Source organism: Ascaphus truei, chromosome 3 (genome assembly GCF_040206685.1).
Source record: "Ascaphus truei isolate aAscTru1 chromosome 3, aAscTru1.hap1, whole genome shotgun sequence".
NCBI classification, from domain to species: Eukaryota; Metazoa; Chordata; class Amphibia; order Anura; family Ascaphidae; genus Ascaphus; species Ascaphus truei.
In genome coordinates, this window is record NC_134485.1 from 274657643 (window position 1) to 274681347 (window position 23705).

Genomic DNA, 23705 nt, shown 5'->3' on the forward strand with positions numbered 1-23705 from the left:
AGGTGGTTTCATGTATTTACCATTTTATTTTAATTAAAAAAAAATCTATTTAACTATACAAAAGTGTCTATTATTTATTAAATAAGCCTACATTTAGCCTATAATAGTAATAATCCCCGCAGAACAGGGCATTATTGGCCAGTAATGCCCTGTTCTTCGGGGATTATTACTTAAGTAATACCGGAGGAGACTCTACATGTGGACCCAAAGAGGCAAGGATCCAAGCAGCCACAGAGGAAAGAGACATCAAAGGGCCCCCAACCAGGCTTAAAGGGTTGAAAGGTTTACAAAGAACGAAGCAATTCGTGAGTTTTTTTCCAAGTGTTTGTTTTTAAATGTTAGTTCATTAAATTTTGGTATATAGCAGTTCTGTGCTATGTTTTAATTTTTCTTTTGCACATATTATTGCTGAGAATTATCCATCCGGTAGAGGTGCAATTTTTTCATCTTCAACTCCATTGATGTGAGTATTCTCTATTAACTATCATTCACGGTGTAATCTTGGAGTACTTGGTGTAATAAGATACATCTTAATTGATTGGGTTACACCTAGATTACTGATCCAGGCTGTAAAGGGTTAACTGCTTGGTGGTGGTGTGTGCATGTTTATGGTCATTTCCATCACCATTTCTGGAGTGTTTAGGGTGAAATAGCATCTAGTGTTACCATTTTCACAGAGGTGTGACAGCATCTTTAATGAAGTGTGTTACTCCTCATTGATTCTCTATATTTTTCATGCATTGTCCTGAGCACGAGTGAAAGTTCCAGCGCCAAGGAGGACTCTATTTGCAAAGACTGTCTCTATGGGATTTGGATAATCCCAGAGGACTCACGGCTGCAGGACTTTACGATCTAAGTGGATACTCTTAAACATTTTTCTTGATTTATTACTTGATTTTATGTTTATGTTACATTAGATTGTTTGTAAACATTTTGTATATTTGATATATTTGATTTGTTTTGGGGTATAGTGCTATAGTTGTGTAATTGCCAGCTCCCATCAAGGATTGACCTAATTTTGTCCCATTCGATTTGTAAATTGCCTTTTTATTCTTGTTTCCCAAATGCATAACTTTAAACTTATCTGCATCAAACCTCATCTGCCATTTACCTGGCCAAGATTACAATTTATCCAAATTACATACTGTTCTGATTTTACTTCCTTACACAATTTAGTGTCATCAGCAAAGATGGAGACCTTGCTTTCTATGGCAACCTCAAGGTCATTATTAAACGAGTTAAAAAGCAGGGGTCCCAATACGATTCCTGAGGTACTCCACTCACAACTTCATCCCAACCTGAAATGGTTCCATTTATGACAACTCTGTATATTCCTTCAACCATAAACATGCCCAAATATACCTGCAGCATGTCATCTTCGGCTTGTGATTTAATGCCTGTGAGGCTGCACTGTATTCGAGTAATAATCCTCAAGGAACAAGGCATTACTGGCAAGCAGTGCCCTGTTCTGAGATTACGATTATAGGTTAAATATATATATTTTACTTTCACTTGCTGCCATGTCAGGCTTCCTCTGCCACGATAGGTTAAATTAACAGCCCCACTTACAGTACAGCCACCCTATCCTGCCATCTCTGCTCTCAATGGAGTCTCTGTGAAGTTGTCAGGCCCCAGGCTTTGTCTGCGGAAGTAGGATAGAGGTGAATCCTACATGGTCCCCCCCCAAACCCCACTGTAGCCCTAACCGCAAACTGAAGAGAGCTGCTGCAGGGTTTGTGGAACCTTGTTGCAGGTCTGAAATCTGATGCACTAGAATATTACATTTGGCAAGGTGCCAACATTTCCAGACATTACAGGAAGAATAATGCCCACAAATTGATCAGTTTTGAAAGTCAGTGGTTGGGCCTATAAATCGAAATTAATTCCTAACCACAATTCCTGCTGCTGGTTCCCCATATACTTGATGGTATAGTTACCGGTGGTCCCCCATGGACATTTAAATGGCTGTCTGATATGAAGCCACAATGTAAATTGTCTGATGACATGGAGACTTCCTATTGGCCCCAGTGTCCTTTTCTAAAGGGGAGGAAAACACCAGCAACTAAACTGGTAAGTATCTCGGGAATCAGCTGGTCCCCAAAGCTCCGGAGACTCCACTGGTTCAAATTTTAGAAAAAATTAAAATCATAGTAATTAACACTTTTCTATATCAAATCACGCAGCGATACTTGTCAGCGGATGATCACAGGAGTGCAAGTCTAAGGCTAAGGCCCCGCTCCCTCAGTCAGCGCGACCGCACTGCAGACAGGCGGCACGCTGACAGGCACAGACCGCGATATGCGGTCTGTAGGGAGCCGGAGCGGGAGGGGAGCCGGAGCGCGTGGTTTGAGCGGAGGGACACGCTACTCCCCCCCCCTCCCTCCACGGGCTCGGTCTCCCGGACTGAAGGAGGGAGCTGCTGCAAGCTGCTGGAAGGTAAGCAGCTCCCGCTCCCTTCCCCTTCCCCCACAAATGCCCTCCTCACACACGCTGATACACACACACACACACACACATACACATACCACCCCCTACCTTGTGGAGGAAGCTCTCTGACAGCTCCCGCTCCCGATAGGCTCATCAGCGCACCACGTGACTCGCCACCGCTCGGGATCACAATTTTCTTGCATCCCCTGGCGGCTGACGCGTCACAGCGCGTAGTGAGCCGTGCAGCGAGGGGGGACTGGGACCGGCTCAGAAGGATTCCCCTGCTGGTGGGGGAACGCTCACGCGGCCGCCCACGCCGCCAGGCGCAGCGGGTCCCAGCCCTAAGGCTACGCTTATAGTGCCGGTGACGCGACGGTTGCTGGAAAATGAAATAGAGATAACTTCCAGTGATCGTGACCAGTCGCTCCGTCGCGCTTACTATAAGCGCACACGACGGCGGCAAAGCATTTGTTTTGCCGCGACGTCGCGTCGCTGTCGCCGGCACTATAAGCGCAGCTTTAATACTGAAATAGTCAACTTTGTTTTATTTTACCTTATTTCTTTTCAAACAAAAATGTTGAACATATCTTATGCACTGCTGGAAAGCACGGTAAATAGCATATACCTCTTAAGAACCTTAAACAGAAATGAAGCCACTTCACCCCCCGCGGTTGAGTTGAATTTACAACATATTGCTGAGACGGCAGGGAAGCAGTATAAAAACAAAAAGACCTTCTGTTTTGCGAGTCTCAGTGAGTGCTTCACATTTACAAGGCTGTCTCAGAATTTGGAAACAGGTTACACAAATGTACATAAAAACTATGACACAAAACAAATCTGATAGACACACTGTAGTGGTGAGAATATATGAATCCAGTCAGTATTGGCTTTCAAATCCTTATATATCCGATACTAGAATGGTCAAGCAGCCCAACCATTTATAAGTGTCCACTTACCTCTAGGATGAAATTCAGAAAGGTTTCTGCTGCTGCATAATCTCTTTGGTTGTACGCTGCCACCCCTTGTGAGAACATGCGTTGAATTTCATCCGATTTCAACAACTGAGCGGTAGCTTCCTTCTCCTCTTGCTCATTGGGATTGGATTTCAGCTGTAAAAGAGGACAACAATACTTATATACTACTGACAGAGCAACACACACACACACACACACACACACACACACACACACACACACACACACACACACACACACACACACACACACACGTAGAAAAAACATAATTTAGCCTCATACAGGTTATTTTACAGATCGGACAAAAATAGATCAAAGTAACTGCTGCTCCAAACGGAAAAGATCAGAAAAACTCACCAGCAAAAAAAACAATTTATTGGACTACATAAAAACCATGTACAGGCAAGGAAAACTCCCCTCCCACACGTTACACGCCCCCTATGCCGCTTTTTCAAGGAGTGAATAATTAGGACGAGGTAGATACTATTTTATACCTCTACCCGCAGTTAAAAAAAAAACTGATGTCAATTAGTAATGATTTGCATGCGAAGAAAAAGAAAGGAAAAACTAAGAATGACAGAAAACAAAGGTAAAAATAAAAAAAAAGGAACAAATAAGAAAAAAAACAAAGAGAAAAAAAGAAAGTCGTGTATAGATGGAGACCAATTGTGTAATCATATTAAGTCCTAAAGGTAACATACAAAGAGACATTTAGATGTGCAGCAACCCACATATACAGTACATGTGAGCTATGTTATAACGACACTTTCTAGTTACTAGTATAAGCCAGCTACTAGCCGTGAAATATTTAAAATAAAAATACTTTAAAGTCATATCTAAAGTATTTTACAGATAACCAGCTGCTGTTTTCAGGTCAGATAATAGCTACAATGACCAGGCGGCCGTGTTAATGGTGTAACACGCTTTCTAGATAATCTGTGATTTTATATAAAAATTACAAATTCCTTCCATTATACAACCATCTACAATGAACTAGTAAACACAGGATTATGAATAATTAAGATTGCTTTTGCCGACTGGGATATGGTACCCCACATTGATAGAGGAAGAGCAACACGAGCTCAGGAGGATTACACTGCTGCTTCAAGTCATGGAAATAATGAGGAACCCATCTGTCTTTTCTACAACAGATTCAATGTGTGATTATATTTTTAGTAAAAACTGCCAAAACCTATACCCAAAGGAATATGTAGAAAAAATTGATAGCATGTTCATTTCTCAATGCTCAAAAAAAGGATCTGGAGTTCACACTAAAGTTCAATGCTCTCATGTAATTGTATTAGAAGAGAGAAAGAAGACAAAATGATCATTCACTTCGGTGATTTACCAAAGATCTACTCTCGATCTTCTCAGGGTTGAGGAGACACCCTGACATCTGTGGGAGCCCACCTTCAGTCGCAAACCTGAACATAAAAGTTGCACCATCATATACACAGTCAGCAGACAAGGCCATGTTTCCTAAAAAGTGCTGCTTCATTAGATATCTTCTGTGCCGAAAGACAGCGCACAACCTATTCTCTTGAATGGGACGTAGAGGGCTATATTTACAAGCCATGCTGGTGGTGTCCAAGCACTGCTTAGTACTCTCAAAGTCGCCTTCAGCCCAAGTTCTTTCAAAACTAAAGCGGTCTCACATTTTAATCTCGTCTGTAACGGTTTCATACGTCTATAATACATATATATATATATATATATATTATCTTCAACTGTTCATGCAATGTCTTAATGTCTGTTCACTTAATGTAACCAGAACTCTGTGCCCAGGACAGACTTGAAAACGAGAGGTAACTCAATGTATTACTTCTTGGTAAAAAAAAAATATTTTAGAACAAAAATAAATAATAAAATAATGCATATTTATTATCTAACACAGCGGTGCGCAAACTGGGGGGGCGCAGGCTGCGTGCGGGGAAACCTGGGGGCGGGCAGAGCTGTGCATGTGCGGCCAAGCAGCTCAAGCTCCGTGCTGCTGCTTCTCTGTCGCTTGCTGCGGGGGCGGGGCTTCTCCGTGCTGCTGCTTCTCTGTTCTGTCTGCCTAGGGCGGGGCCTTGCTGTGGCGGCGGGGCCTTCCCTGCATACAGACCAGCCCTCCTCCTCCTCCTGTCTGTTACCCGCCCCAGTTTTCAGCAGCACTTGGGGGACTGGAGCAGGCTTAGTACTCCCTCCCACTCCCACCCCTCGTGAAAGTGTGTTGTGTCGGTTGTGATTTGTGTATTGTGTTGTAATTGAGTGGATGTTGTAATTGAGTGTGTGTGTTGTGTCGGTTGTAATTGAGTATGTGTTGTGTCTGTTGGTTGTCTGTGTGTGTGTTGTGATTAAGTGTGTGTGTGGGTGTTGTAATTGAGTATGTGTGCGGTGTGTGGGTGTTGTCTGTGTTGGTTGTGATTGAGTGTGTCTTGTCTGATTGTGTGTGTTGTGATTGTGTGTTGTGTCTGTCGGTTGTGATTGAGTATGTGGTGTGTGTGCGGTTGTCTGTGTGTGTTGTGATTGAGTGTTGGTTGTGTGTGTGTTGTGATTGAATGCAGCGGTGCACAAATTGGCGGGGCCAAGATTATTTAGGGGGGGCGTGTGCGGCAAAACCTGGGTGCACGGCCGGCAGACGCTGTGCGCGGGAGGGCGAAAAAGCTGTGCGTGGGCGGCCGAACAGGATAGTGCAGGTGGCGGTCACGTGATGTGTGTGCGCGCGCGCGTGGGGGGGCTTCGAAGGTATGGGGGAGGAGCACGCCCGAGCGCCATGATGTCAAACGCCCCTCCTTCTGGTGTCTGTCCTGCAATAGCGCAGTGATCCTGCTCTCCTCCGCTGGCAACCTGGTTAGCTGTGATCCTTTGCAAGTGAAAGGGTAGGCTGCCACTATATCAATCATACTATGAATGTACAGAAATAATGGAAAAAAAAAAAAAGTGAAAACCCTTCCCCACTCATGCTTGCAAAATTATGCAGGGCACCCTGTGCTCATGCTTGGAGAGTTGATGTCACTGCTCTCAGCGGCAGCGTGCACGCAGCCTAATTTTGCAAGCGCGAGCTGTTGAAATATGTAAGTATTTAGACATATTAGTATTTACATTGTATACCGTTAAATAAAGTTGTTTTTTTTCCCCCCCGTGTGATTTTGATTACATCAGGCAGGGGGCGTCCGAGAAATTTCATGAATAAAAAGGGGGTCTCGGCTTAAAAAGTTTGCTAACCCCTGGTCTAACATATGGTGAGGAATCCCACTTACCATTTTATTTGCATGGTTATTGCAATTCACAACCAACTTTTAATAGGATTCAACATCAGAACTGTACAGTAATCAGTGACTAATTATAGTTCTGACCTCAACACTTCCTGCTCCTTCCTATCTTTTCGTGAAACCTTGTGGGGAGTAAGAGGAAAGAGATCCACTGCAGTGTGGGGTCCACTGGCTGAAAACGTTATTGGCTGCTTAAGGATAGTAGCAAAAGTATGCTAATAAATAGAGCCATGAGCTCGAATTTCACAATACTGGCATACCCCGCATTAACGCAATGGGACCGGAGCATGTATGTAAAGTGAAAATGTACTTAAAGTGAAGCACTACCTTTTTCCCACTTATCGTTGCATGTACTGCACTGCAATCATCATATACGTGCATAACTGATGTAAATAACGCATGTGTAACAGGCTCTATAGTCTCCCCGCTTGCGCACAGCTTCGGTACAGGTAGGGAGCTGGTATTGCTGTTCAGGACATGCCGACAGGCGCATGCGCGAGCTGCCGTTTGCCTATTGGGCGATATATCCTTAGTCGCGAGTGTACTTAAAGTGAGTGTCCTTAAACCGGGGAATGCCTGTACAGTACATTAAAATTTCTCAAGCATTGATCCGGTTTGCAGCTACAATATGACCTTTACATACGGCCCTGATCGGGTCTTTCATTTGGAAAAGATGCACTGTAATAGGAAAGTAGAAGTGAACCATAAGATTCACTGGGGCTGACATAGGTGGTACACTAAAGGCAAGGAGAAGAGGCACAAAGTACTTACTGGATGGTTGCATATCTTTGAGGGGGGGGGGGGGGGTAGTTTTTTACGTAGTGCTTTAGAGAGACATTTTGCAGACACAGTCCCTGCCCTGTGGAGATTACAATCTATGTTTTTTGGCACCTGAGGCACAGGGAGATAAAGTGACTTGTCCAAGGTCACAAGGAATCTAACCAGGTTCCCCTGCTTCAAACTCAGTGCCAGCGAGTGTCTTGACTCACTGAGCCGCTCCTTCTCCTCCTAATAATTAGTAACACCAACTGTTTCCAGCCTCCAGAAATATACCTGTTTTCAGTGCCACACAAAGAAGGCCACCAGCTGATTTCCTGCATACAGTATGCAACTATCTTATGAGCACACGCACTACAAATGCCACAAACTGTTACTGCTAGCTATTAATACGTAGATCCCAACTCCTCTTACCGAGAACAGGAGCAGAATAACCTCCAGGTGAGACGCTTATACAGACCTGTAACAGTGTAACTAACCAAAATGTTTAGCTCAGTTAGAGCACTAAGTGCATTAGCTTATCTTTATCAAAATATTATTTTGTTACAGATGTATAATTAATAATGCATTACCAACAAGATAACAAAAGAACTGCTTACGTTGCCAAGTACTGTACATCATATTTAAAGACAGTATTTCATTAGCCAATATCAATGATTAGAATGGATCATCTAGGCCACCTTGAAAGCGAATGATTAAATATACATGAAAAGCAAGATGAAATACCAATTTCTGTTATTCACTTGGCCAATAATTCTAAAACATTAAAAATACATGCAAAAAAAGCTACCAGGATAGATGATATGTTAAAGAAGGTCTGTATTTTCCCTTTAGGGTGATAATACAAGCTAGGCTTATGTAAACCAGAACAAAGAATAAGGAATGTAAACGCATATTTTGATCTAACACCTTTACTATAAAAGGAGAATGCATCAACCTACAGTAAATTAATCCAGTGTTGTATCTGTGATATTCATGGTTATTTAATGACAGACAGTCTAATTCAACCAAAGTTTAACAACTTCCATGTTACTTCCATTGCCACGTATCAAAAAGGAAGCTAAATTATTCAAACGTTCTACGAAAATTTAATTTTAATGAATAGGATTAGGCATAAATTACATTTTACAATGTGATAAAAATATTTCCCTGAAACAAAATAAATGAAACACTTGTGTGACGAGCTGCAACACACCCCGTGATTAAGGTGCAGATCACCCTCCAGGGGGTAGATCTTCAGACATCCGTAAAATGTTTAGCAATACGTTAATTGGGGTTAATGTGACAAGTCGTAACGCATATCCACAAAGGGGATTAGAGTTACAATCATCTCGCGTTCACCTGAAAAATATTGGATCGCTAACTTAACTAATTCTGGCTTACTCATATTACGTTACGATAATTAGGAATGTGGGGAGGGGGATGAAAGCTCTTGCTACAGTCAGTAGATTCGAAGGTGCCAGGGACCGGTAATCGGAAGCAAAACAAAAGTCTTGTGAGGACAAGAAGAAGCTCCTATTGTGAGGATTGGACCTCGTTCTTGGCCCCACCCCCCCCCCCCGACACGTCCTGAGACGCATTGGGTGACACCCCACGCATGCCGCAGTACTCCTGCCTGCACCGGACCTAGGCCCCGTCCCCGCACCACCTCCCGTGGCGCAACGTAGGATGCTCCTGTCTCCAATACACGGCGGCGTCGCGTGACCAGAAACACTTGCGGGGTCAATGCCAACTCCCTTCATTACTCCACAGCTGTGCTACACTCCGCCAATGCCTATCAGTGCACAGTCTGTGTGTGATGACTCACTGCCTGCAGCCTTCCCATTGGCTCCCTGTGCTATACATGCTCACCCAGCCCCTAGGCAAATTGGCTGAGCATAAGCCTTGTTTGTTTCTAGTGCTTGCCACTAGCATCCTGCTGCTCTGCTATAATTAGGTCACATCAAAACCTGCCGTTACTCACATACAGACCATGATTATCATAGCGTTATTTCTGGGAATAGCCTACAGGCAACAAGGGCAGGTCTAGTGGCACCCACGATTGTACCGAGTGTAGGACTTAACCCTTTCTTTACATATGTCATACAAAGATATATGATGGAACATAGTCAGAAACAAAAACAGGATGCATCAGAATGTAATTTTGATGTAAAACTATACGATGGTTTGTACTGATTAAAGGGAATGTAGGATGTGTGTGTGGCCTACTATGGTATATAATAGACTGTATTAAGTATGGGTGTACAATAATGTGTCTACATATTAGAACAAGAATTAGCAAGAGACAGAAGTTGGCAAAATAACATTTATTCACACACAGTTGATACACGGTGTACGAAATAAATGGAGAACTATTTAACATATATACAAAACAACAACATGAAGTATTTACAAAGATCAACGCCTCCAATTTGCCACTGAACTGGCAGGCTCATTCTGCCCCCTGGTGCAAGGCCTGCTACGCATCAATCTAGGCATTGGCAGTGCTATTGCAGTGATACTGTTATTATCACTGCTTGTGCAATATATCTATATTTTGGACATACTATCCTACAGTATGTGCGTATGTCGCTCTCTCTGATTGGATAACACCGGAGGTATAGAGACAAACTATACGTTTATTGGCCAATGAGCTCCCATCAGAGAGAGGTGTATTTCTGATCTTCCTAAACTACGATTATCATCTGAGTGGGACCAACACATTCTTTACCATATATATTTTATTGGCGACACCATTATTTTTTCTTTCACATTTCATCACTTGTTCTGTGAGCGCTCCCCATTCTCGGATATCCATGCTACTTTCGGGACCAGAGGACGGTCCAGAAGGGTTTTGTGAGCTGCTGCGCTTAAACACTTTTGGCCTTTAATACACCTTTGTTTCACTTGCTGGTGGAGGTTATAATTGTTAATAGAGGTTATAGAATTCGTTTCATTCTTCACTATTATTGTTGACACTCCTGCACATTTGCACTTATTAATTGGGTCTATGGTATATTGTATGTTAATATTCTATATTTATTTTTTTTATTTAGACCCCATTCACCTAAGAGTGCCTGGTTACACCCCTCTTTTTGCTAACGGCATGGGCAGCATCTGTGGCGTGGGCTACTCTGTGGATGGAATTGCCGGCACTAGTGATACTCTTGATGTGGGCAGGGACTCACTAGAAGCAGCAGGTGTTGTGAGCATCGACGATGCTCTTAGGCTCTCCAGGCCCTGCTGGAGAGCCCATTAAGAGCGGAGGCAATCTGACCCATGCCATTCAGTGTAGCAGTGCTGTGCTGGTGCATGACGTGGGTGGTGATGTAGTGCTGGCGGCGTGTCGATTGTGCTCAACGCGGCGCAATGTCTGCTCTACATGTTTGAGTTGGGCATTTATGCTCCTGAATCCGGACAACTCCTTCTGATGCGCCACTATGGTGCTCTAAGTCAGAGGTGCTGAATCTGGCAACTGGGTGCAGCAGGAATTGGAGGAGCAGGAGCGGCATCACTGATAGCAGGTGGTGTGGCACACGGCAGCTGGAGGAGCCACATGTACCTCCTCTTCATTAAACGGAGGGTGAGGGTTATTGTCGCCTAGTCTTCAGGGAGCTCTGCAGCCTCGGCAACTGGCTGCCTGCATGATGGTCCTGAAAAACAAAAAAATAAAGACATATCAGATACTGTCATAAAGAACGTGGGTACATGTAAGCACATTTGTATAAATTTGGATTGCCAAGACACCCATTTTTGAACAGAGCTCATTATTTTTAGAACATTTTAGCAGGGTGATATACTGTATAGAGGCCCTGATCCAGAAGCTGTTGCTATACTTTAGAAGGCCTTTGCTCCCATTCACATGAATGTGAACTGAGACATGCTATAGTTAATCACCCTTTTAAAGGCCAAATACATTTTTTGGTGTCCTGAGAACCAAGTTACATGAAGTACTTTCAAAATGACTAATTTCTAACATGTTTGGGAAACATCAGAAGTCTGGAATGCATTTAGACAGGAAGATAATTTGAGGGATACAGCCGAGGAGCTAACGTAGGTGGGTGATCGTTAGAACCTTAAGACTAGAAGCAGGTTGCTGATAAAAAATAATATCTTAGGAGATACGTGCTGGTTAGTGCATGTTTAGCGTTCAAAAGATTAATCAGGTTTTACAGGTACTCTTTGAGATACTGAGACTAAGTGTTCATTAAACGAGTATTATTGTGATTAGTAAAAAGTTATATGGTCCTCAAATAGGCAAAGGATCACATTATACTGATTGCTACCTTACTGTAATGTGCTATGCACGGCCTATAATGTTTTCCAATCTTATGAGGGCACACGTGTAAGTATGTTACATGTGTTATTTAGCCAAGTACTCCTCACCTGTAGGTGTGAGTGCACTGCAAATAAGAGTGTAATCATTGTTCCGATTGTCAAGGTTGTGTATAAAGTGACATGTATACCAGAGATTGATGTATAATGTACTGTATTTTCACTTACCAGGTCTCTCCAGATCCTTCTTCTCCACCAGAAGTCCCACTACCTGTGAGGTGGCAATGACCTCACTCAGGCACTGTTCCTGAGGGCACAGATGTAGGTGAGCAGGTGGTCCTCCTGGCGTAATAAGCGATCTTGCGTTTGCTGTCAGCCGTACGCTGTTCAGCATATCTATGTTGCAGACCATGTACCCAGCGCATTAATATGGATGAGGATATGGCCCCAAATCCACTTTGTGGCCGCGGTGCCGGAGCGGGAGCACAAAACCCCCATATAATTTGGAGTTGTTGTCCATCAAAGCATTTATTAGTATTTCCAGCTCCTCCACTGTAAATTTCAAGCAGCGAATCCTCACAGCATCAAAAACAGGAGTTACCTCATCGCCCAGCCCATGAGGCACAGTAACCTATGCGGTATAGCCATATATAACACTCCAATGTAAGCTTTCTAGAAGGCGGGTTGGGAGGGTTACATGTATAATATATGTTCTGTATTTTCACTTACCAGTTCTCTCCAGATCTGTATGCACCAGTCCAGGAAGTCCCATTACCTAGGAAGTGGCAATAACCAAGCTCAGGCGCTGTTCCATAGTGATGAGATGAAGGGGAGCAGGTGGTCCTCCTCCGGTCTTCCTTGCATAGACCATATGGTCAGACAGCTTGTGCTTGCTGTCGGCCCAGTCCTTTTTCAGCCTGTATTCCCCGGGGCATCGATGCGGGCGAGGATCCTGCCACAAAGGCTTTGTTTCTCTAAGGTGCTGGTCCGTGAACACAATGCCCCAAATAATTTGGAATGGTTGACCACCACTCCATTAATCAATATCTCCAGTTCCTCCTCAGTGAACTTGAGACTTCTGATCTGAGCAGCATCAGATACTGGAGCATCAGTACCAGAGGTGGATCCCTGCTCAGTCAACAGTTCCACGATCTAACTTATATGTCCGACTAATTGAGTATGGAATGTACATTTATTTGAAATTGCACCATGCTCATGGGCAGGGCTCGACAAATTATATTAAAAAAAAAAATGCTACTCGCCAGACATAAAAGGGACTCACCCCAACCCCCCAAAAATGTTTTAATGCACCCCCTCACCACCACTACCACCCCCTTCTCTCACCCCCCCACATGGCATCAGTGGAACAGGGCTGTAGAGGAGGAAGACGGTGGACAGCAGCAGAAGAGGGGCTGAAGACCACGGGAGCGGAGCAGCACAGGAGGAAGATAGCTGGCAGCGGGTGAAGGAGAATTTACACCATGTGAGCAGCACAGGAGGACGGCAGGGGAGGAGTGCGCCCCAGCAGTCTGACCCGGAAGTGTTTACCGACTTCCGGTGTCTACCGCTGTTTCAGAGCAGCTCTTGCCCGGCTGTTCTCCTCACATGTATGTATGCATGCCCTGGAGTAGAAGGGAATTTTTCCTTACCGAAAATGTTCATCATAGTCCCTCCAGGTCAGTTAATGATAGTGGGGTTTTGGTCACTCCCAGCTAAAAGGTCAATAGACTCTTGAGGGCTGCATATAGTGGATGCAATTCTCCACCTGTGTCAGTTGCCTGTCTAGCCAAGGTCACAGAATGAATTATAAAGAGGAGAGACCTCAGTGAGGAAACTAAGCACACACTGACAGGAACTACTGTATGAGAAATTAGATACATCGGAAACAGAGTCCTGCGAAAACTTGACACCATCTTGGTACAAAAAATAGGAACTGTTCACAATACATTCTCATCTTAGTAGGCCACAAACTACGATGAGTTGCATAAGATACTCTATTTACGGACCATTCTTACTGCCCCATCATATGCCAATGACCATATCGAGGCCATTTGTACAAACTGTGCTTCCAGAACTGGGTACCTAAAGCTAAACCTTGGTTTAATGTTCCCAACTACGGTAATAAAAGAATGTGCTTATTAGTCTGCAGTAATTGGCGCATGTAGCAAAATTATAAGTCCTGAAACCTGTTCTAACAAATTGAGACCATTACTGTATTGTCAACATTCTCAAAGGCAATTCAGACTAGTGCAAGTTGTAACACTCCTTTTGCATGCTGGATGGTGGGGTGATGTTTGCAGAACAGCGGACGAGATGATCTTTTGATCTCTCCTACATCATGTCCCTACAAACTAAGCATTCACAGGTTAGGTTCACATTGAAGTTACTGGTTTTCTCTTTTTTTCCTGAAGGGAAAATTTATTTTTTTGAGACAGTGTTAATCAAGATATCCCCATGGATATCACATGCGGTGTTGAACAGTAACTAGCATTTCTTTATTATTATTATTATTATTATTGGCCGTGAGTATCCATTTATACAAGAATATTGCAAGTCGGACGATTATGTCAAAAAGAAGGCAATTATGATGAAAAGGAGAGTCATTAAGGCAGACATCATAAATGTGATTCAGAAAATAAATATGGACAGACTATTAGCTATCATACGCTGCAATAAAGAAACTGGTATTAAGTTTGTTTCAATTAAAAGAAATATGCATATATAAATTATATATATTTTGCTGGTGTCATCTCTTGCAGCACAGGAAGCAAACTGCCAGAGCATGGCTTCTATTTAGACACTTGACATTCTGCGCTGTTAGCAATGCTCACCTACTGTAGAACCAAATAAAAAGATACATAGAACTAAAAGAACGAATGCGTAAAATAATATTTGTGTATATACACTGCAAGTATATGACTAATGCCAAAAATAGCACACGGGCTGTATACCTTTATGCAAACTTCTTTTTGCATTTCAATATTTTTTTCTGGTGTGAAAGAGCAGTCTTGCAAACTACTCAGTGAAGGACCCTTCGATGTGAGTAGCTGCCCTTGGCACACAAAAAGAATGCATACATAGCTGCAATACTTTATGGAAAAATGTGCATGCAATGTTTTTTCAATGCTTGGCAAAAAACTGGTGAATGAGGGTTTATCTGTTATGTTCTATGATGATTCATGTTTTTTGTGTTTTTAATATTGTAACCTTTTCTGCATGCACATCAAGTAAGATTTGATATGTAAAAAAAACAAAAAACAGATTTTGTGAAAACTGGGAGACTATCTTTATTTGAATGAAATAATCTAGTGAAAATCGAAAGTCAAAATCGGGTTAACAATTAATTTATATTTTGATGGTACTAAAACATCTGCAAGCCTGCCTTTCCCCATTATCACTTTAGTGTTTCCACTGCAGCAAGGGATTCTGGGTAATGACATGCAAATGAGCACTCATTCACCTTTTCTTTATGAGCACACATAATTACCTTTTGCTTCTTGCTCATTTTAACATAGACCCCAATAAGCTTATGCCTGCTGTATTACACAGCTATCCAGCACAGCCTGGGTTACTACTCACGAGACAGCTGCTTTTACCTTGTGTGTCTCGGTGTGGCGCGGGTTATACTGGCTTTGCAATTTGAAGCTGGGAGAAGTTTCAACACAAGAAAAAATGATGGTGGGTAAAAAAAAAAAAAAAAACTGACAAAAACCCTCCACCACACAGTATAGAGCAAATAAAAATACCACTTGTGAGCACATTCCTGTCTGTAACCCTGCTTTTCAGCATTATTTCTTAGCAGACAGTGCTTCCATTGCAGCTATGGATTCTGGGTAATGAAATGCAAATTAGCAGTGTCACCTTTTGCTTGTTGTCCAATACCCCCTGGCAAGCGCAACAAGCGCCAGTAGCTTTCAGACTTGGCTTTGCCAGCAACTTTAACATAGAGTAACTGGCTAAAAAGTAGCGTCTTTTATCCGTCTGAAGCTGGTCACAATGACACATCTGTACTGTACAGTACAGAGGTTCACTCAGAGAACGCCAAATACCAAAGTTCTTCTTTATGCTCTGGTGACATCTGCTGGAATAAAATAGAACTAGCTAAATCGCCGGATAGATTTTTTTTTTTTACTTTTTCATTAATCCTCACCTGATTATACGGAAAAAACATGTTTACATAGAGAAACGTGTCTGGTGCCCAGCGAGAAAGGCATCAACTCGAATAGATCATCTTGTAAAAAAGGAGCAATATTCTAATATCTTTAGTAAACATCTTCATTGAAAATATCATTTTAAAAAAGGACACTGTAAAATGATACCAAGGTTTCTATTACATGGTGTCATGTGATGAGCATACATAAAATTACTAACTTAATTCGTTTGCCGACAGAATATACGGCTACTTCATTTAAGGAGACATTTTTAATTAAGGTTTTTAACAAGATTTTTCCTTCTACAACAAATTATTGAATTCCTCCAATGCAATACTGTATGTTTGAATTCACAACGTGTCAATTGGCTGTTTTGTCATTTACATTCATAAAGGTAAACATTTGATGCGACGGACAAACTGATTAATTCCTGTGCCTTGATGGCTATTCTGTAATCTGACACACTATGTTTTAGATGTGTATTATCTATAAAAACACAATAAAAATAATGCTGAATGCATTTTTTATTACCGTATTAATGTTTTTGGAAGGAATACACCCAAAAGTGCTTTAACCCCTCAGGTGCCCGCGAGGCCTGGTCTGCATTTCTGGCTGGCATGCCACTGATGGGGTAACTCCACCGTCCTTCTTATTACCAGCCTTAAGTAGTAACCATTGTTTCAGAAACAAAAATCCGAGTCTTACCATCTCTTTTTTTGCATCCAAACAACCTGAACACTTTAATGGACGCCTGGTTTATACCATTGCTATGCTGGTTTTGAATACAATACATGACATTTGAACTTAAGATACTAACGAGTATCCCAAATAGAACAATAACTGAAATCATAAGTCGCAGTAAAGACGGTCTCCATTGCCTTATTAACTTTAATGCAGGTAAGTGGCTGTCGCAGTTTACAGTATGTTAAGTTACACCAGATGTGGCGAACTCCAGTCCTCAGGGGTCAGATTTTAAGGATATCCCTGATTCAGCAAACGGGGCTCAATCAGTGACTCGGTCAAGGACTGAGCCACCTGTACTGAAGCAGGGAACATCCTTAATACCTGACCTGTTGGTGGCCCATGAGGACTGGAGTTGGCCACCCCTGAGTTATGCCTTCATGATTGATGCAGTTCTTTCACACTTTTTGCATGGACTTTGAGTTTACAATGAGGACATGGCAAATATGGTTGGGGCAAAATAAAAAAAAACAGCATTGGCCAAGGAGACCAGAGACCCAGAAGACTGTGGATTTCAACTACACGGTGAACTATAAAATGCAATACTCTGATTCGCTTTGAATAAATGATGCTATATAAATGCAAATTCTCCATCATCTCTACCCAATTATTTCTACAAAAAGAAAAAACCATAGAGCATGCCATTAGCATTTTTCTGAATGATATGAAAATAAATAGTGCAATTACAGTCTTATACACTCAATCTCTCTGTCAAGAGTGGTAAGGAAAAGCTGCAGAGAAATGTGCGGGGGTGAGTAGATAAGATTTCAGTGCTGCCCATTTTCATTCTCATTAATTGCCTGGTGATTCACCTTGTTCTCTCCTGATGTCACTTTACAACCGTTGGCATTTTACAGCCTTAATAGAGGACTGCAGCCCTACAGTGTCACACAGAACTAGTGACGGAGATCTGTTTAATATAGGAAATTAAAACGCAGGCATATTTCAGTACCTTTCAATAATATTTTCAACAGTTAATATCTATGGTAACCACGTGCTGAGAACAGTTTAATTATCTTTACCAAATCTGTTTTGTGATAAAATAAAAAGCACGTTTGTGGATCCTTTTATCTGCTGCATATTGTCCATCTCCTCCCTTTGTCCTCTTTAGACAGTAATTTTGGCATCATTAGTCAAACAGGTAAAAGTCAACAATAGTTTTCACATTATACACAAGGCAATACCATGCAGCCAACCCCACCTCTCTTTCCCCTCCCTCCCCAAACTACATTTTATAAACAATTTAACAAACGGATTGGCGCCCCTTTATTTAATCTAACTATGCTAAAAGCAAAGCTTTGGATGCTTTTGCCTCTCTAGAAATGTTATTACAAATTGAATTTCTTACGGGTTTCTAAGGCCGCGCCTATAGTGCCGGCCACGGCGACGTCACCACAAGCGAAAGTTATATTTCGCTTTGCGGCCGCATCGCGGGCGACCAGGCTCCTGATTGGTTCAGGGGGTCACATAAGGCTACTGCCCCTGAAAAATCAAATAATTACGGCTACCAAAAATCGCGTTGCCCTATCGCGCTTACTATAAGCGCACGCGGCGGCAACAATGCATTTGTTTTCGGGCAACGCTGCGTTGCCGGCACTATAAGCGCGGCCTAAGTGGGAGAGTGTTTGATAAAAACGGGGTGGGTTAATGTTATATAAGTCACTTAATTAACAGAGTGCCAAGAAAGATAAAGGGAGACGGGATGGGGGGCTCTGGCTGTACACACAGTGACATCACACACAAGGGAGGAGACTGAGGAAATCAAACCCCTCCAAGGTCTCAGCATATCATGTTTACATAATATCTTATCAAAATCAAGTAAAAATACTTATCAATGTCACCATTCTCCCTTACAATTTACCCCAAATGTTGCCGTTCAAATCCCTTTTCCCTCTACTAAATCTCTCTCGGCGTATCTCCTGCCGAAATCCCTCTCCTGGCTTCCTATTAAATCCTGTATTACTTACAAAATTCATCTCCTCTCTTAAGGTTATACACTCTTCTGACCCTCCTTACATCCCAGCCCTAATTTCTCGCTATACACCTGTCCAAATTTTGCATTCTGTTCATGAATGTCTTCTGTCCACCCAATTTGTACCTAAAGCTCTCTCTCACTGACGGCCCCACACCTCTGGAATGCCCTTCCCCTCAATATCCAACTAGCACCCTCCCTCTCCACCTTTAAGACAGATCTTAAAAACACACCTCTTGAATTAAGCATATGGGTAGCTCTGTTGGCTGATACTATACATCTCATGCACTGACCTTGACCCATTGCAGACACACTTACTGTGACTCCCTCTTACTGTCTCTGTAAGAACTCCCTACTTGCCACTTATATTGTAAACGCTTCAGGGCATGGACTCCTTTTCCTAATGTCCACTTTTACAGTATGTTGAAGTGCTTATTCCCATTATGTCATGTGTATTATTGCTGTAAAGCTCTAAAATCGATAGATAGATAATATATCCATTTGGGAATACATACACACACACACACACACACACACACACAAGAGGCTTGCAACTGCAATACCTGGAAGATCATTGGATTGAGGAAGCATGTATCCAGCCGTATATCAACAAGGGCTGAAGATTATGATGACGACAAGATATATAAAATACAAATAAATACCATACACACACATGAAAATAATGCTAAAGATCCAGAGACTATCCACAACACATTAATTTGCTTCTCCTATTCAAACTGTCTCTAGAACAGTACCTGCGCGCGCGCACACACACACAGACACACACACAAGAATTGCCAACAATCCATTTTCAAATTTAACTCACCACTTTTTTAAAGTCTGCTTCTGCTTCATCCAGCTTTCCTTGCTTTAGTAATAACTGTCCCCTCTGTAACCTCGCCTGAAGAAAAAAAAAAAAACAGAATGTACATAAGGCTCCAACAAGGAGAACCCAGGAGACGTCATCTTTTAAACCCCACAGAAATGCCCCAATATTGCATCAAGTTTTGTGCAATAGTTAAACATATTAAACAAATACATCCAATAAATATATACATATGTAACGGGTTTCCCCCCCCCCCAATCGCAGATTATACTGTGGGTGCGGAGGAACATACAGTGTTACCTTAGGTGTGGTGCATTACCTGTTGGCTCGCAGGAGGGATGAGCTTCTGCCACGGGGAACCTGGGGCAATTATACTAGGGGTACTCACTTACAACGATGCAGCGCCTCCACCTGCGATGGCCCCCACCAGAGGGGGAGTGGTTCCTCGCAGGACAATCACTAATACTCACACACAGTGATATATAATAACTGATACCATTTACTTAGGAACATAAGATAACACATAACATGACAGGTGTCCCTCTTACGAGGAGACACTAACTGCGGCGTCTCACAGGACGCTTCCCCAACACCAGGTGATCCCACCCAGTGTCCAAAGAACCCCACCCAATGTCCCGCACTCTTGCAGAGAGAGTCAATGGGTGACTGCGCAGTCACAATTACACTAAGGGCCCGTTGGTGCACTTATGACTGTATGATACCTGCCGAGCACTCCGGTGCTCGGGTCAGCAACACTTCACAAAGGGTCAGACGTGCGATGAATCCGTCTGATCCCAACCTTGAATTATTCTCTGTGGCCCAGACTTGAGCCTGAACTCCTTAACTGGAACCACAGCGTCCGCTGAGTCCCTACTTAACACTATAACAACATTGACACACACTGTACTATAGGCCGTCCCTATAGCACAGCAACCTTAGGTGACTTAAGGAAAACTCCTAGGGCCTGCGGGGTGCCTATCCTATGCAGGTAGGTCCCTGCACCCACCCTACTCGTAACACGGACCCTGGGCCATGGCTCCCCGGATTGGTTACCGCTATGGACCCCCCAGTTGCCTCACACTACGCGTAACGCGGACCTGGGCTATGGCTCCCCGGATTGGGTACCGCTATGAACCACCCCAGTTGTCCCACGTCGCTTACCTAACCTAATGCCTGCAGCAACGCTCTGCAGACTAACACTCAGCCCACTTGTCCCTTTCTTCCCTTTCTGTTCCCCAGCTCTAACTACAGCAAATGACAGGGTCCCTAACCTGAGACTGTCCCTGGCAACACTCACTAACCTGGTGGGGAATCAGGGCTAACTTGGACCCTGGGGGCCGCTGGCCTAGTGCAGGGAGTCATATAGCCACCTAGTACGACACGTGTGCTGCTTGGGCCAATAGGAGCTCGCCACGATGTTAAATCCACTCGCCCGTGGCGTGCAAATGTATAGGTTTGTCGAACACTGTATATGTATATATGTATACATATAATTTAAAAAAAAAAAAACTATAAAATCGGATATTACCGTAAATTCCGGACTATAAGCCGCTACTTTTTCCCCCACGCTTTGAACCTCGCGGCTTATACAATGACGCGGCTAATATATGAATTTTTCCTGCTTTCTGCTCTCCCCCTCCCTCCCGAGTCCCCTCTTCCGCGCCCCCCCGCGAACTCGCTGTCACCATCCCCCGCGAGCCTGTTGTCACCATCCCCCGCGAGCCCGCTCTCCCCCTCGCAGAGTAGCAGCACGCTCTAGCATTGAGACACTTCCTGCCTGCTGCTTGCTAGAGCGTGCGTGCACTCCTGCTTGGACGGCAGAGGTAAATGTGAGGTGCTGGGGGGGTTAATGTGGTGTGGTGCAGGGGGGGTTGATGTGGTGTGGTGCAGGGGGGGTTGATGTGGTGTGGTGCAGGGGGGGTTGATGTGGTGTGGTGCAGGGGGGGTTGATGTGGTGTGGTGCAGGGGGGGTTGATGTGGTGTGGTGCAGGGGGGGTTGATGTGGTGTGGTGCAGGGGGGGTTGATGTGGTGTGGTGCAGGGGGGGTTGATGTGGTGTGGTGCAGGGGGGGTTGATGTGGTGTGGTGCAGGGGGGGTTGATGTGGTGTGGTGCAGGGGGGGTTGATGTGGTGTGGTGCAGGGGGGGTTGATGTGGTGTGGTGCAGGGGGGGTTGATGTGGTGTGGTGCAGGGGGGGTTGATGTGGTGTGGTGCAGGGGGGGGTTGATGTGGTGTGGTGCAGGGGGGGGTTGATGTGTGGTGCAGGGGGGGTTGATGTGTGGTGCAGGGGGGGTTGATGTGTGGTGCAGGGGGGGTTGATGTGTGGTGCAGGGGGGGTTGATGTGTGGTGCAGGGGGGGTTGATGTGTGGTGCAGGGGGGGTTGATGTGTGGTGCAGGGGGGGTTGATGTGTGGTGCAGGGGGGGTTGATGTGTGGTGCAGGGGGGGTTGATGTGTGGTGCAGGGGGGGTTGATGGGATGTGCTGGGGGTTAATGTGAGGTGCTGGGGGCTTATAGACGTGTGCGGCTTATATTCAGGTGTGGCTTATAGTCCGCAATTTACGGTAAAGTTATAAGAAAAACGGACCAATCCTGCCTGCATCCTTTAAAGCAGCAGTCCAAGCTGCAGTTTTGTTTATTTATTGTTTCCCCTTTAATATGTGAATCAATACAATCCACACAATGATAAATAATTAGCCAAGTTGCTGATCGATCAGTGTAGAATAAGCTCGGGCTGTCAGTGTAGCAAAAGAGGACCAAAGATGCAAAGTTCTGTGGGGCAGATCATGTGACCAGGCAGTCACTAGATACAATTGGTGCACTGCTAGAGAGGGCAGGGCTCAAAAATATGTGTGCTAGAGACTGTTTCAGAAGAGGAAGGGGGTGTGACTTTGTAAATGGTTGCTATAGAAAACAAAGAATGCCTGTTACATTTTAATACAGCAAAAATATAATTTTTTTTTGTTTGTTTGTTTTTGTTTTTTAATGCAGGATATTGCTCGGTCTGCAGCTTTAAACCCCACAATTACCATGAAAGGCACTTATGACTTAATCACAAGACATTGTGTTGCTTTTCAATTGAGGTAGGCATCTAGATTTATTTAAGCCCTCGAATTAAGATTCATGATATCGATACAATTAACATTCAGCCGTAACAGTAAAATTATAACACAATGGTGTTTAACTGTGCACGCAATGTCTTGTATATAATGTATACCCTGTTCATTTATGTAACTGTACTTGTAACCATGTATTATCTGTTTTACTCTGTGCCCAGGACATGCTTGAAAACGAGAGGTAACTCTCAATGTATTACTTCCTGGTAAAATATTTTATAAATAAATAAATAAATGGTGGATAATTTATTTAGGAAACAATGGGGATATCCATTTACATACAGAAAAGAAATAGCTCCCTTGTGTGACAAGGACAAATATGTCAGATTAGGACCATTATCTACGATTACTAATGTAGCCCCGGTCCCCTCCGGCTCCCAGAGACCCCCTCCTTTGCCTAAGCGCTGTCGCGGGTGCCGCCGGAGCCAGCGACGGACCCGCCGGCTCTTTCCAAAGGTGGGGGCCGGAGCAGGGAGCGTTCTGAGCCTCAGGAGGCTCGGCGGTGCACCCGGCTAGCGGGGGCCGCCATGATGGTTTGCGAGCGCAGTAGTCGCGCATGCGCAGTGAAGTGCGGAAATTGCGGCGGCCATTCAAAAGTCGCGCATGCGCAGTGCAATCGCGCACGCGGCCCCAATGTTACAGCAGCCTCCACGGGACTACAACTCCCATGAGGCCTAGGGAGGAAAGCCCCAGGTGACCCAGAACAGCCAATAGGGCTCAAGGATTCTCGGCAGTTGCTTTTAGATACATTTCGTGGGCTTGGCAGTTGGAGCAGGGAGCTGGTGAGTGAGGATGCAGGGGAGCAGTAGCCCCTTGCACTAGGCCAGATAACCCCCCAAAGGCCCCAGATAAAGGTTACCCTTGCCCCAGTTTGTTGGTTGCTTCAGGGACAGGCCTTAGAGAAGGATATCTGCCCCTTTAGCTATTTGGTTAAGTAAAGATACACTCTGTGGCGCGCAGCCTGATTCCTGGGTCTGGGCTCAGACCCCTCTATATATAAAGACTACCTTCTCAGAGACATATACACATATATATATATATATATATATATATATATATATATATATATATATATACAGTGCTCGACAAACCCGGTCGCCAACTCGCCAGCTGCGATCGGATATTGGCTCGTGGCCAGTAGCTTTTCTCCTGCTCTGCAAAAAAAAAATCCCCTGCTGGAAAAAAAAAAAAATCCCTCTGGCTGTGACGCGGCTT

The 23705-nt window shown here is 43.9% G+C and overlaps 1 protein-coding gene across 3 annotated transcripts in view; it reads right to left on the reverse strand.

Moving 5' to 3' along the window:
• DNAJC3 (DnaJ heat shock protein family (Hsp40) member C3) overlaps window positions 1-23705 on the reverse strand; it is a 63308-nt gene that overhangs the window by 19902 nt on the left and 19701 nt on the right. For all 3 annotated transcript variants that reach the window (XM_075590845.1, XM_075590846.1, XM_075590847.1), the window contains 2 exons: window positions 19377-19451; window positions 3384-3536 (listed from right to left, as the gene is read on the reverse strand). In XM_075590845.1, coding sequence (XP_075446960.1) covers window positions 3384-3536; window positions 19377-19451 — 228 coding nt within the window. The remainder of the gene's footprint in view (window positions 1-3383; window positions 3537-19376; window positions 19452-23705) is intronic.